The sequence below is a fragment of the Myodes glareolus genome, chromosome 19 (assembly GCF_982192425.1).
Source record: "Myodes glareolus chromosome 19, mMyoGla1.1, whole genome shotgun sequence".
Classification (NCBI taxonomy): domain Eukaryota; kingdom Metazoa; phylum Chordata; class Mammalia; order Rodentia; family Cricetidae; genus Myodes; species Myodes glareolus.
Genome location: NC_142044.1, coordinates 40,676,173 through 40,689,291, shown reverse-complemented (window position 1 = coordinate 40,689,291; position 13,119 = coordinate 40,676,173). Strand labels below are relative to the sequence as shown.

The 13,119-nt window shown below is 53.1% G+C and overlaps 1 protein-coding gene across 7 annotated transcripts in view; it reads left to right on the top strand.

Annotated features, from left to right (window-relative positions):
* The window catches only part of Cacna1i (calcium voltage-gated channel subunit alpha1 I), a 118,907-nt gene that overhangs the window by 38,948 nt on the left and 66,840 nt on the right, over positions 1 to 13,119 (top strand). For all 7 annotated transcript variants that reach the window (XM_087898957.1, XM_087898955.1, XM_087898954.1 and 4 more), the window contains one exon: positions 13,012 to 13,109. In XM_087898957.1, coding sequence (XP_087755083.1) covers positions 13,012 to 13,109 — 98 coding nt within the window. The remainder of the gene's footprint in view (positions 1 to 13,011; positions 13,110 to 13,119) is intronic.

The window sequence follows — 13,119 nt, the reverse complement described above, 5'->3', positions numbered from 1 at the left end:
TGTGCAAGCTCATCCTTTTGATCTCGGAATGGGAAGGACGGAGTGTGTCTGCTCTTTCATAGGACTGTGATTTTAGTCTCTTAGCACCGGTGACATTGTGCCACATGAATTGATAGCATGGGGCTGCACGGAGCCCAAATCACCTTGCTCTCCTTTCTTGCAAGGTAACAGCTTTGTCCAGCTGAGAAGCTGGCTATTTTCCTCCTTGTCTTCAGAACTCAGACTTTCTCTGGGGTGTCTAGAACTTGTGGTTCCAGCTTAAAGTGCCCTGTTGGCTCAGAGCACTTGCCCTGTTTCTTCTTTGATTTTCTCTGTCTTCCTCAAGTTCCTGTTAGCTGGATCGTCTCTCCCTTCTCTTGTCTCTGCATCTGTCCTGTGTTCACCTGGCATGGAGGGAGTTCCAGACTCAGCTTTGCGCGTCACCCCTGACTCAGCAGGGTCCGTTCCTCCTTCCCTGCCCCTGCTAGAATTGTCCCCCTCTCCGTCACTTTCATCCCCTGGTTGTCTTCTTGCTGTTGTGCTGTCTGGGTTTCGGGACAGTTTGTGCCCGGCTTTGTTTTGGTTGTACTATTCACCCACATCTCCTTGGAGTACTAATGTTGTTGCTCTAAAGTCCCTGACTCTGGAAGGAAACTTCGATCAGAGTATCATTTCCAAAAGCTGAAAAATAAAAAACCAGATGTGAAGAAAAGTGACCCTTGTACAGATCTGAGAGTGCCTGCCGTGTTATTCTGAGAGACGCCCCCGGTTATTCTGCCCATGGGGGGACAGGTGAGGTGGTGACAGCAGCATCTGGGAGCAGGTGTAGAAGAGGAAACTGAGTGACGACGTGGTGATGGCCTCCCGTGAAGACAGCGTAGGCTGGTGACAGGCAGAAGTCTTTCCTGTTGGGCAGAAATCGCATCCATCTTTGCCTGGTAAAAATCCACAAATCAGCTTGCAATTTCCCAGCGGCTACGCCTTTTAATTAGCAGGAAAGAATAAATCAAACAAAGGTATTGTCCCCTGGATACCGAAGAATCATCAGGTACATCTGTTAGCTCATGCTAACAAGGCCTCGCTGTGTAGCTTGGACCTCACTATGTAGACTACGCTGGCTTTGGAGTCACAGAGATCGCATGCCTTCAACTTTCCAGTGCTGAGATCGAAGGTGTGTGGCACATTGGACAGCTTTTCCCAACTCTTGTCTCACAAATGTCATTTTGTTGGCTGGGTCTGCCCTTCCCAACTCGAAGCTCTCCGGCTCCTGCCGGACGGACCTCAAGCTCAGCTCTGTTTCTTGTTCCACTCCTGTGTGCTGGCACACCAGGATCTCCAAACTGAGCAGGAAGAGGACCTGGACCAGCCTCAACACCCAGTTCTTGGGACAAGTTGGGAGGTAGGATCTTCTGACCACCACTCATCAGGAAAAGCTGGCACGGGACTGATACACAAAGCACGTTTTCACAGTCTTACTGTATGAACTGTGTGTGTGTGTGTGTGTGTGTGTGTGTGTGTGTGTGCGGGGGAACCCTGCACTGTCACCTCCACTGTGACCCACAGATGGTGCAACTAGTCCATCAGCTTCCTGGGAGACTTTCTCAGAGTCATGAACACCCGCAGGCCTACCCTGTACTAGATGTGAAGCAGACCTGCCGTTGACTGTAGGGTCTTTACTCCCCTAAGAATGGTGTGGGTGGAGAGGGCAGGGTGATGGTTATAGCTGGTACTCCAGAGCCCAGTTTCACCCTTCCCGCCCCCACCTGGTTCTTACCACTTCCAGAGCTGCCCCCCCCCCAAGTTCCACCAGTACTATAAACGTTCTGTTTCCAGAGTAACAGGCCTGACATCCCAAGGATATTTCTTTCCTTCCTGCCCCACCCCTTCCCCAAATTACCGGCTGCTTCTTCCAAGACACAGAGGGTGACACGGAACCTCTGAGTTACAAGGTTCCTTAGAGGTCACAGCCGTTCGTCTCCAGCTCGGTGGAGCTGAATTGAGATCGGAGGCCCCATTTGTATGCTGCTCCTGCAGGGAGCTCACTATCATGCAAGGCATCCAGTCTCAAACTGGAACATAAGAAAGAGCTAGGAAGTTCTTTCACTTCGCTAAACTTTGCCTGTCTGTGGCTTCCACCTGTTAGGACTGTTCATTCTCGACTCAGTATTTATTGGGGTGCTATTGTATACCAAACTGTCCTGGGAAGTGGGGACACAAGATAAGGGAGACAAATGCCCTTCCTGACATCATGGGGCTCAGAGTGTAGAAAAGAGATCAAAACAGACGTCACAGACAGGTTCTAAATGGCTCCACAATACTGCCTAGAAGGGCCAGAGTGACCCAAGGACGTGGGTCCAATATCTATCAGGGGTCTGGATGTCCTCCAGACACAGAGTGGACATGGGAACGATCCAGCAGAGAAAAGACAGTGGAATCCTAGGTGGAAGGCTAATATTGTGGAGCTGAGAGATGAGGCTAGGAGACAGATCTGGGGCCTCTCACATGGGGAAACTGAGGCCACAGGAAGGATTTTATGTACAGACTCTCTACAGCCCTCCAGAAGTCTAGAGGGGGCTTCATTTTCCCTTTAGGACGAAACATCCCAGGCCCTCCCACCACTTGTCCGAGCACAGCGTTCTCAGAAAGCTCCCCTTGCTGGACTTTGTCGTGCTCTCTATTCTGTCCCAGAGAATAGGATCATAGGCTGCCGTGACAATGGCTTTGGGGCAGATGGGAGAGGCTGTACCCTCCCAGTAAGGTGTAGGCTCAGGGAGCTTGTCTCACGGTCACGCTTGCCCTCCAAGTCTGGTCTCCTTCACCTTGGGGTTGATAGCAGGTGACTTTTAGACTCAACAGCAAGCTTTGCCCTGCGTCTGGTACTTTCATCACAGAGGGGTTTCTGGAGTAGGGATCCAGCTATTCTCTGTTACTTCCTGTTTTTGCTCAGTCTAGGCTGAGAGCCCTGTCATCCTTTCCCACCCCGCGACAGGACAGGCCGTCACCATTACTCTTCAGGTGTGGCTCAGCCGCCCTACCACCTTCCACTTATGCTGCGCTCTCCTGCCTTGTCCATTAGGGGGTCATGAAATATTCAATTATTGTCTTGAATAACTTGAGATATTCTTCGCCTGTAGACATCCCTTCTGACGTCATGCTGAATTCCATCTCATCCTCTGTGCCCAGGCCTTTATGAAGTGACCACTGCCAGCAGGAATGGGGGAAGTGAGACACTTCGGTTAAACGTTAAAAGCTTCCACAGGAATTTCGAAGCCCATCTTTGGGAGAGCAGGAGCCTGGGTGGGGCTGTGGGCTCTTTGGTGGACTAAGGTAGGGAGCAAGTGCCAGCACTTTGCATCTGAAAGCCCTTGAAACCTGAGGACTGTGACATCACAGGGAGGGCCTCCATGCAGAAAAGGGCTGCTGACTGAGGGACAAGGCTTGCGCTGCTAAAATCCTTTCCCAGAGGAGTTGAAGCACTGTCTACCCCTCTTCTTCTAAGGTCCCGGTGACACACTGAGAAATATCCCAGCTAGCCTTGTGCAAGACCCTCACCTGAGTATCCAGCACTCTCTATTACTCTGCCTTAAATGCATGTGGCAGGCCAGGGAAGACTAAGGGGGAGGAGGCTCTATCTACATGCTATGGAGAAGCCCACCTCCCTGACCGGTAAAGGCTTTTGGGGTATGGCCCATTGAGGGAGGAGGATAGTCACACACAGCAGTTGGGATGGGCGGTCTCTTCAACCTTCAAACACAGCCTTTCACCTCTCTCCATGTTTCAGAGAGCAGCAAAGTCATGGGGGCAGCCCCTTGGGCCCAACTCCAGGTATGTGGGCCTATCAGGCACAGCAGGACCTAGGGGTCTGCATTAATCTAGGGGTCCTGCTGTGGTGGTCTGTGGCTGCTGTCAGAGAAGTTGGCTCGTGGGACCTCCATAGGGAGCTGTGAGTGGTGGAGAACGGTCATGACTCCCCGTTCTGGTTAGTGTAAAAGCATCGCCATGCAGGAGCTAATGTCCTTGTGATTTCCTGGTCTTTTCTTTCGTGGTCACAAGGCAGTGGCTGGAGCTATGGAAATCTGAATTGAAGGCTGCATGGAAGGGTAGAGAGATGGCTGTGCATGCCATGCCTATCTACTTGGGTCAGAAAACAATGTTTTCTTTACCAAGTCCCTTCCTTCTCTACTGCTCTTGGCCCGAGCCACATCTCATGGCTACTCTTGGCTACACAGAGGCAAAGGGAAGCAGAGAACCTCTTTGAACTTGGCTCAGACAATCAAGAGCTCCTCTGTGGGGTCGAGTCAGATTGCAGAGGAAGGTTCATATCAGGTGGGCAGTGTCCTCACTGAAGCCAAGGCCCTTGGTTGCCACTTTTATAGCTCTGGCCAGGTTGGCTGGTCAGGGTCTGTGCCCTGCTGAGGAATCTAAAGTAGGTACCGATCATACAAGTGCCACAGAGGCCAGTGCCTGCCAATGGATCCAGCCATAGTCAGTGGTCAGAGGCTCATTACTGGCTGTTTGCAGAAGCCGGTGGAGGAGCCTTCCTCCCATGGGGCTGTGTATTTGTGTTATATGTGGCTCAGGGAAGCCCTATAGTTGCCAAGAGACTCAAGAGGCCCTGTGTGCTGTGTCACTGACCACTTTACTTTGGGACTTTACTGGTCTTTTCTCTGATGGCAGGTCCCCAGAGCCTGGCCTTGGGTCAAGGACATGGCTCCCGAGGCTCAGGCTGTGCTGCTTTCCGATCTGTTGGGCGAGGTGCTAAAGAGTGGAGTGAGGAGCTGTGATTGGGTGGGTGTAGACCTGGGAAGGTTCCAGACAGAATCTGAGTGTAAATGTTGGTTCATTTGCGTACAGGGCTGGTTGGAATAGGTGATGGTCACTGTGTGGGCCTGTTTCCATAGAAACAAGATGGCAGCCACCATGGGGGATGGGTGAGTTGTCTGAGATCCTCAGACCTGCCTGGTGAGTCATACAGGTCAGGTGTGAGTCAGGCAGGAACCTCAAAATCATGTGGTGAAGGGATTCTCCCAGATATTTACTGAGGAGCCTTGCCTTCCATCATGGCTAGTTCCGGACTCTGGACAGACGTCCTTGTCTGTGCAGCCATCTCTGTTTTCTGGGGCTAGCGCTCCTCCCTGGCATTTGCTGATCTGTGCAGTATGGCATCCTCAGCTCCCCACAGTTACTCATCTTTCCTTTTCTGCTCAGCCATTGAGGCCCAGAATTGAGCCTTTTTGGCTCTGATTGGCTGGAGTGGGCTCTGTGTTCGTTCCTGAGCCAGTCTTGGTGGGTGTCAGCTCCACCCATGCCTCATAGCTGGAGAATAAGGAGGCTATCCCAGGAGGATATAGCGGGTAGGAGGAATCCCTGGCCTTGGGTTCTTTGGAATGCAGCCAGAAGCTTGGGCAGCAGGAGCTGGCTCATGGGTAGCTTGTGTGAGGGGTGAAATCTTCTACATCTCCCATCATGTCCTCAGCCTCAGGATCCCAAGAGGTTCAGGTTGTTAAAACTGCTTTGCCCGTGAGGAAATGGAGGCTCATAGAAGTCACCTCTGTACACGGGGGATCTGATATTGCTCAGATCTGGCTGCCCTGGAGCCCATGTCCACCCCAGGTATGAGGGAGTGTCACCTTTTCAGAAGTCAAAATTATCCCACTGGCCTGTCCCAAGGTCTTGGGAAGTCTTACTGACCTGGAGGAAGCTGTGAGGGATGTTTGTTTCCTCCTGCCTGTGGCAGGGCTTATGGTGTCCTCCCCCTACTTCCCAGTAGCATAACCCACCCTGGGGGTGTGCCAAGACTAGCCTGAGCTCACTCAAGTGAAGCAGACATTGAAAGAGGTGGGAGGCATATAAAAAAAAATCATAATTCAGGATAGCTCAGTGCATACTATGCACACCCAACAAGCCTGATGATTAGAACTTGGAACTCTGGTACTCTCTTTGAAGCCAGGATGGCATGGTAGCTCACCTGTAATTCCAAAGTTCTGAAGGCCAAGATAAGGAATCCCTGGCTAGACTTGATATTGGTGAGCGTTATGTTCAGTTAAGAGAACTTGCCTTAATGAATAAAGGTGGAGAGCAATCGAGGAAGACTCCCAACATTGGACTCAGGCCTCACACGCACACATGCGTCCTCACATGTGGGGACATGAATGCACGCTATATAAAGACACAGGCAAAACAAAGCCATCAGGCATTCTTGAGTGGGGTATGGGGCTCAGCTCGTCTATAAGCCTAGCACTCACGAGTCTGAGGCAGAAAGGTTGCTGAGAGTTTGAGTCACAAAAGGAAGACTGTCTACAAAACAAACCAAACATACATATTTGCCTGAGCACGGTGCATTTCTCTCACGGCCCTAGGAAAGGGTAACAGAGCGCTGAATGTAGGCCGGCAGTGGGGGAGTCTTGAGTGTCTTGATCCCTGAGTTCCTGGAGCCACCTAGGTTCCCATCTTCCTGGGATCTGTCTTTGTCACCCGTCCTGAGATTTTGTAGCCATCCTTTCTTGTGCAGACCCCCCCCCCCCCCTGAGCTGTGAACTGAGCCTAGCTCAGTTACATCCACTGTCCTCAGAAGTCAAGTGGGCTTAACTACCTCCAGCCTCCTGAACTTGGAGACTTTGTGGGAGGAACTATGGGTATCTTAGCATTGGCATGCTGTAAGGGAACACCACGACTGCCTGGGTACCGGGAGCTATCATTATAGACAGCAGACATGTATTCCCAGTTCTGGAGGCTGGGACTCCAAGGTCAAGCTGCTGCAGAAGGGTTTGGAGCCTGGTGAGGGTCCGCTACCTCACAGATATGTTTCCTCGGCGCACCCTCATGGTTAAGGGGTTGAACAGTTCTCTTTGGTTTAGTCTGTAAGGGCACCAGTTTCACCCTGATATACCCCAAGAACACCACCTCTTTGCTCCATGATTTTGGGCTTTAGAATTTTAACCTATGACTTTGGAAGGGATAGAAACTGACCACAGTCATGCGCAAAATCACCATGACTGTGAAGGAACTGGCCTGAGCCAAGAGCCATGATGTCATTCTTGTGGTGTCTCCTCCCTTTGCTTCTCGTTCTTGCTGCACATGCTCGACCAAAACCCCTACTGTGTGCTGGGTGTCAGGCGAGTGTCCTAGGGTGATGGTTTAGTTGTCAGGTGACACCCGCTGAGTCATCTCCAGCTGCCTCCTGACCGATCATCCGCCATCCCCAGCACTGCACCTTCTCTGCCATGAACCCCATCTTCTACTACATCTTAAGAAAGCCCCCACAGGGTTCTCCCAGAGATCGAGGAAGCAAACATAGATACCAGCCCTGGGTGCCTCTGGAAAGGTACTCCGTGTCACTTCTCAGGAGCTTCAAAGGCTCTTTTTCTCCCCATCTTGTTCTTCAAACTATTTACTTGACAAGCTCTCATGACAAGGGAGCCTGCATGCGTTCAGTGCTGGGGACCTGGCTGGGGCCCTGAGGCATCTCTGAGGATCTGAGACATGCAGAGTAAGCAACAGGGAGATACAAGGCAGGAGAGCTCAGCTCAGCTTGGGGTAGGCCTGGGAAAGCCAAAAAGGACTCTTGAGATACGAAGACTGGACCGAAGGGGCCTGGTACTCTTTGAGAGCTGGAGATGTCGCTGGATATTGGCGTACAGTGGGCAGTGCTGGGGATGAGGCCAAGGGGATTCCAGAATTATGGGCCGGGCCTTCCTGGATCTTCCTGTCTGGGCGTATATGACCTCTTCCTTCAGGGTACATGTGACTTGCGGGTGTAAAAGCTAAAAAAGCTCATGATGGCTCATACCTACTGTCCCTTCCTCATGTCAGGCCCTGTTCTAAGCCCTGAGTCTGTGTTAGAATCCGGCTCTATCGAATGTCCTATTCAAGGTCACTGGTGTACTGATAGTGAGCTGGGACTGAAACCCCATAATATGCTTTGACCACTGAACCACACCGCCTCCAAGGATGCTGGCCACCTGTGTGTTGTGGTCCCTGGGTCAGCTGAGGGGGAGCTCGTGAACTGTGATGAGGTGGGGTAGGGATAGGTTCTTCCACACCTGGCTATGTCCCCTTGGGGTTCCCTAGGCCTCCACTTCCCCTTCTGCAGACAACGGGCACAGTAATCCAACTGTGGGAGGGTTTACCTGGGGACGTGTGTGTCCCCTTGGTGCCTACTGAATGCCAGCCTGCCAGGATTGAGTGGCAGGTGGCAGAAGCTCAAGGCACCCAGGCTCCCTGTCCCTCAAGCCTCAAGGCAGAACTGAGAGTAGAGCTGCTCCATCCCTGGGCTCTATTCCCGCAGCTCTTTCCCTGCCCTCAGCATTGGTGAAATCCTCAGGCCACACTGAGGCAAAGTGGTCCTCACGCCTCCGGTTTCCAGGCCACATATTTAGGGAAGGGCGTCTCCTCTCAGCTGGCCCAGCCCAAAGCCTGGATTACCCTCAAGGACAATCTGGGGACATGTCCATTCTGACCCTGTGACAGTGACCAAGTCAAAGAGGACTGTCTATCTGAGCAGTCCTGGGCCTCTCCCTGGAGCCAGGAGTTTCAAGGTAGGGTTCTTTCTCAGGAACACTACAAGAAGCCCCGAGGAGCCCCCATCATGCTATCTGCTTCCTTCTCACCTGCCCCCCCCCCCACCTGATCCCGGCCACTCAGGGAGGACAGTCCCTCTTCCTCTGGAGTGGTTCCATGGTGGAAGTGCTTTCAAGCCAAATCGCTTTGCCCAATTAGGTGCTTGGGAGCTGGCAGGAGGCAGAGGGGGGGTTGTTGACTTCTCTTTCCTTAAAGACTTTTAGCACCGAAACGTGTGATAAAAGTAACTGTGTAATTAGGAATTAATTTCTCACTCTTGAAAGCGATGTCTTACTTGGGGCCTGAGGGAAGTCAGCCCTGTGGTTATTCACCCACTCAGCAGCTCCATTTTCCTAGCTTGTTAGAAGCTAGGACCAGGGGCCCAGAGACCACTTTCCTGGTGACAGGAGGAGGGGGATGGCTTTTGTCATTGCAGGTGGCCTCGGGCACACAGTGGGTGGTGTTATTCACAATAGATTGAGTGTCTCCAGGATGTAGGCAGGTGAGGCCGGCCATAAAGGTCAGAGGCCACAGTGTGTTTGGGGGTTGCTGCAGGTGCTGTTGCTGTTGGCCCACCTCCCTGCACCCCATGCTGGGAACAGAACCCAGGGCTTTGCACAAGGTAGGCAAGCTCGCTGCCCCTGTGCTGCAGCCTAACCTTGCTGCTCCAGCTCCCTGATGTCCCTGTGTTCTCTTGGGGCTCCTGGACTGCCCTGTTACTTACTTTTCCCCTCTTTTCATCTTTCCTGGATCAGTTCTTGAGTGAATGAGTCCTCGACTCAGAAGAGGGGACTCCATCCCTGCCAGGAAGTGTGGGTTGTGAGGAGGCAGAACGGGGGTGATGGTGTGGAGCGAGAAGAGCCCTCATGAAGGAAGGTAGAAAGGTGGGGAGTGAGGTGTTTACCTAAGGTGTCCTTGAACTCGGCTTGGCACCTAGGGTACTGAAGGTAGGAGCAGGGAAGAGGGCAAGGCCAGACTGGGGAGAGCCTTGAAGGTTGTGGTCAGGGATCTGGGCCTTTTTCTGAGAGCAATGGGAGCCATGGAAGGTTTTAAGGAAGCACAGCTGCACTGGAGGTTTAGATTTGCGATGTGTCTGGGCTAGGGGGAGGGGAAAGCAGGAGACAGGAGAACAGGAGGGAGGCTGTCACAGCTGTCAGGAGACAGGGACAGTGACGTAGTCTCAGCAGAGACGGCAGAGATGTCAGCAGCTGTCCCAGGTTGGACTTGCTGGTGCAAGAGTCTCTGTCAGGATGGTGAGGTTCCTAGGGCAGAAACTTAAACTCCTACTCCGTGTCTCCCAGTCAGGTGTTCTTCCCTGTCCCTCCCACACATGTGCAGCATCCTTTGGGTCATGTTCCCCTCTGGGAAGAATGAAAGCCTCTAGGTTCTCCACTGTGCACCTAATGTGTGCTTCTTATCCCCAAATAAATTTGACTGTACTCCTCTCTGAGACAGGAAACACAGCCACAGCAGAATGTTCCAGTGAGGTCATGGGGCAGAACTCTAGTGTTCTGTTCGTGTTGTTAAGAACTTGGTGATATCACATTTTCAGTGGGCTGCCAGGAAGCTTGGAATTCAGATTTTGATATTAAATGCTACAAGAACTTTCATGGGTGTGTGTGTAGGTTTCTTTGTTGTTTGTTTGCTTGTTTTGAGAGCCTGAGCGATGCACGGATGGGTCTCAGGAAATTTTGCAGCTCACTGTAGAGGGTGTGCTCCTGCCCGGAGCCCTGGAGGGTGAGGTCCAGGGTGGAGGGAAGGGGCCGGGCAGGTGGGCAGCGTCTATCTAGGATTGTCCCGTCTGAGCTTTCAGGGTTCGAATGTGCTTCTGGGCTGCAGCTGCTCTGGATCTTCTCCGGAGCCAGAGTGTAGGGGTTTGCTGAGTCTGAGGCCAAGCCTGTGCGTCAGATCAACTTCCCACTGCGAGGAGGTGTTCAGCTGTTGTTTACTAGCTGGGCCTTGGTGGTACCCAGCTGCAGCCCACGTGCCATCCAGCTTCCAGGCAGCTTGTCTCTTCTCCCTGGTTGTGGAAGACGGTGTCAGAGAGCATCCCACCACGATGCTGAACCTCTCACGGGAGCCTTATCCCAGGCCCTGCGCTTTGCTCCCTGCTGATCATCCAGGCTGTGGCCCTGGGGGCTCTGGATGGGAAACAGTGGACATGTGACCTTGTGGGGCCTGGAGTCGGGGACAGGCAGGGGGTGTACTGAGGACTCCCTTGCTGAGGTTGCTCTAGAGCAGGACTCTCTCCAAGGTTGACAGAGGCAGGTTCAGAATAGTGGTTGCACTCAGATTTGGGGATGGGAGGGGGCTCAGGCAGATGGATACAAGGAGTCAGCAGGATGGGGCCCAGACAGCCCTCAGACAGTCTCTAATTTTCTGCCTACCCCTACCTCTCAAACCTGTATTTTTTTTTTAATGTTTCACAGGGGTAGGAATGGCTCCATGTTCCCTCTGTCCTGAGCTAGGCAGGTGTGCCACCTAGGGTTTTGGGCATAGTCCATGGGAATCCCCTCTCCCATACCCCCAAGGAAAATGGACACAGCCCTCCCTCACAACCAGATCTAGAGAACCTGTGTTGGAGGGTCTATGGAGTGGGTGAACCCTGCAGGGTGTCTCCCCTTGCCCAGGGTGTGTATGTGTGTGTGCTCGTGTGCCAGAGCAAAAACATGCCAGGGTGAACACCCAAGTGTGTGTGCATGTGTGTGTGCCAGCATGTGCCGCCCCCACAGTGCCTCCGTCACAAGCATCCCCCAGCTGCTGGGAGAGCTCTTTCTACACAATATGAAAATGACAGTTTGGCTCACCCACGCATGGAATCCTCACGCGGCCTGCTCCCTACTGCCTGCTCAGGGCCGCTCTTGTCCTCCCCCATGGCCACGGCCAGGTCTCAACCTTACCCTCTCTGCTGGCCTTCCCCGCTTCTCCCTTCTTCTTCCTCTCCTCAAATCCTTGTCTGCGACTCTAATCTCTGTCACTGTTTTTGAGGTCACCCCTCTCTGAATTTAGGCTAAAGCAGGAGCGCGCGTGTCTGAGGGTGTCCATAAGCGAATGTCTGAGTGGATGAGCGAGCTCAGGTGTGCACATGTGGGGGTCGTGTGCACAGAGTGGAGCCTGCCAGAGAGCTAGGTGTGGACCGGAGCGGGGGGGGGGGGGGGGGGGGAGACGGATTGGGGCATCTCAGGTGAGGCAGCTTTCGCTCAATTACTCCTCAAGCGACAGGAGGGGGCGGTGGCGGCTCACAACAGTTGGACAGGTTTATTGGGTGTGTAGGAAAGCCTTCATTTCCCACCCACACTGGTGACATGTGGAGCCGGCAGCCATGCTGGAGCCAGGGTAAGATGAGGGAGACTCTAATGAGTGACACCTGAGGCCGGTTGTTGAGGGGATCTTTGAGCGAGGGGGAGGACAGTGGTGTCTCAGCAGGTGACATCTGACTGGCAGATAGACCTCTGTGCGGGTCTCCAGATCTGCTCTGTGTGAGATCTGGGAAGGCTCCCTGGAAGAGGCTACTGCCAGCAAAGCCCCGCAGGGCCAGTGGGATGAGGAGCAGAGCAGAGAGGGGACTAGGGCAGTGTGACGCTCCAAGGCTGTCTCTGTGGGAGTCACCCTGCCCAGCAGGGTTGGGTTTGAGACATTTTGGGTCCATAGTACTGACATTGGTCTGGCGCATTCTGGACTCAGTGTGGAAAAGCTTCTGAGGCTCCGACGCTGTGTGCGGAGAACTGCTAGTCCAAGCGTAGTTTCAGCACAGACGTGGGGATGGCTCCTCCAGGCAGGAGACGCCTGAGAAAGGTTTTGGCTGGCTGAGGAGTGTCTGTGAGCCTGCAGTGTGATTGACCTGTACAGCGCTCCTCAGCACCCTAAGGATACAGAATGCCTGTCACGTCTTGGAGATGTGCCACCAGATGTCTTGGGCTAGTGTCATGTGGGGCACAGAGGAGGCTGGCCCCGTGCGATGCTTGGCTCTAGCCTCGTCTCTCTTACCCTATTGCTTTCTTACTGGGACTTTGTTTCCTGGCTTAGTGGGTCCCTCTTAGGCCCTTATCTATGATAGAGGCTTGATAAAGCTATTATTGATGTCAGTGACACCCAGTTTCCACGTGGTACCAACCTGAGTCCCCTCAGCTCTTTAGGTTTAATCTGATGGCCAAGCATCCACATTGGAAGAGAAGGGCTGACATAAGTCAGGGGTCAGATGGATAGGGTCTAGAGGGTGGGGGTCACCTGGCATGGTGCTGACTCTATAGTGGGGACCTGTCTCTGTTCCTTCCACTTCCACTCCTGACTGTACCTGCAGGTACGGCCTTGCTGCTGCTAACCTTGCTTACAGAGGAGACTGGGACCCATCACATCTGGATCTTGGTCCCTTTCCTCACTGTTCTAGGGAGTGTGGGTGGCTGGGTGGTCCCACCCTGGGACCCAGTCCTGAGTATTTTCTATACTGCCCCTCATTCTCTCCTTTCTTCATAGGATGGTCGAATACTCTCTGGACCTTCAGAACATCAACCTGTCAGCTATCCGCACTGTGCGTGTCCTGAGGCCCCTCAAAGCCATCAACCGTGTACCCAGTGAGTTGGA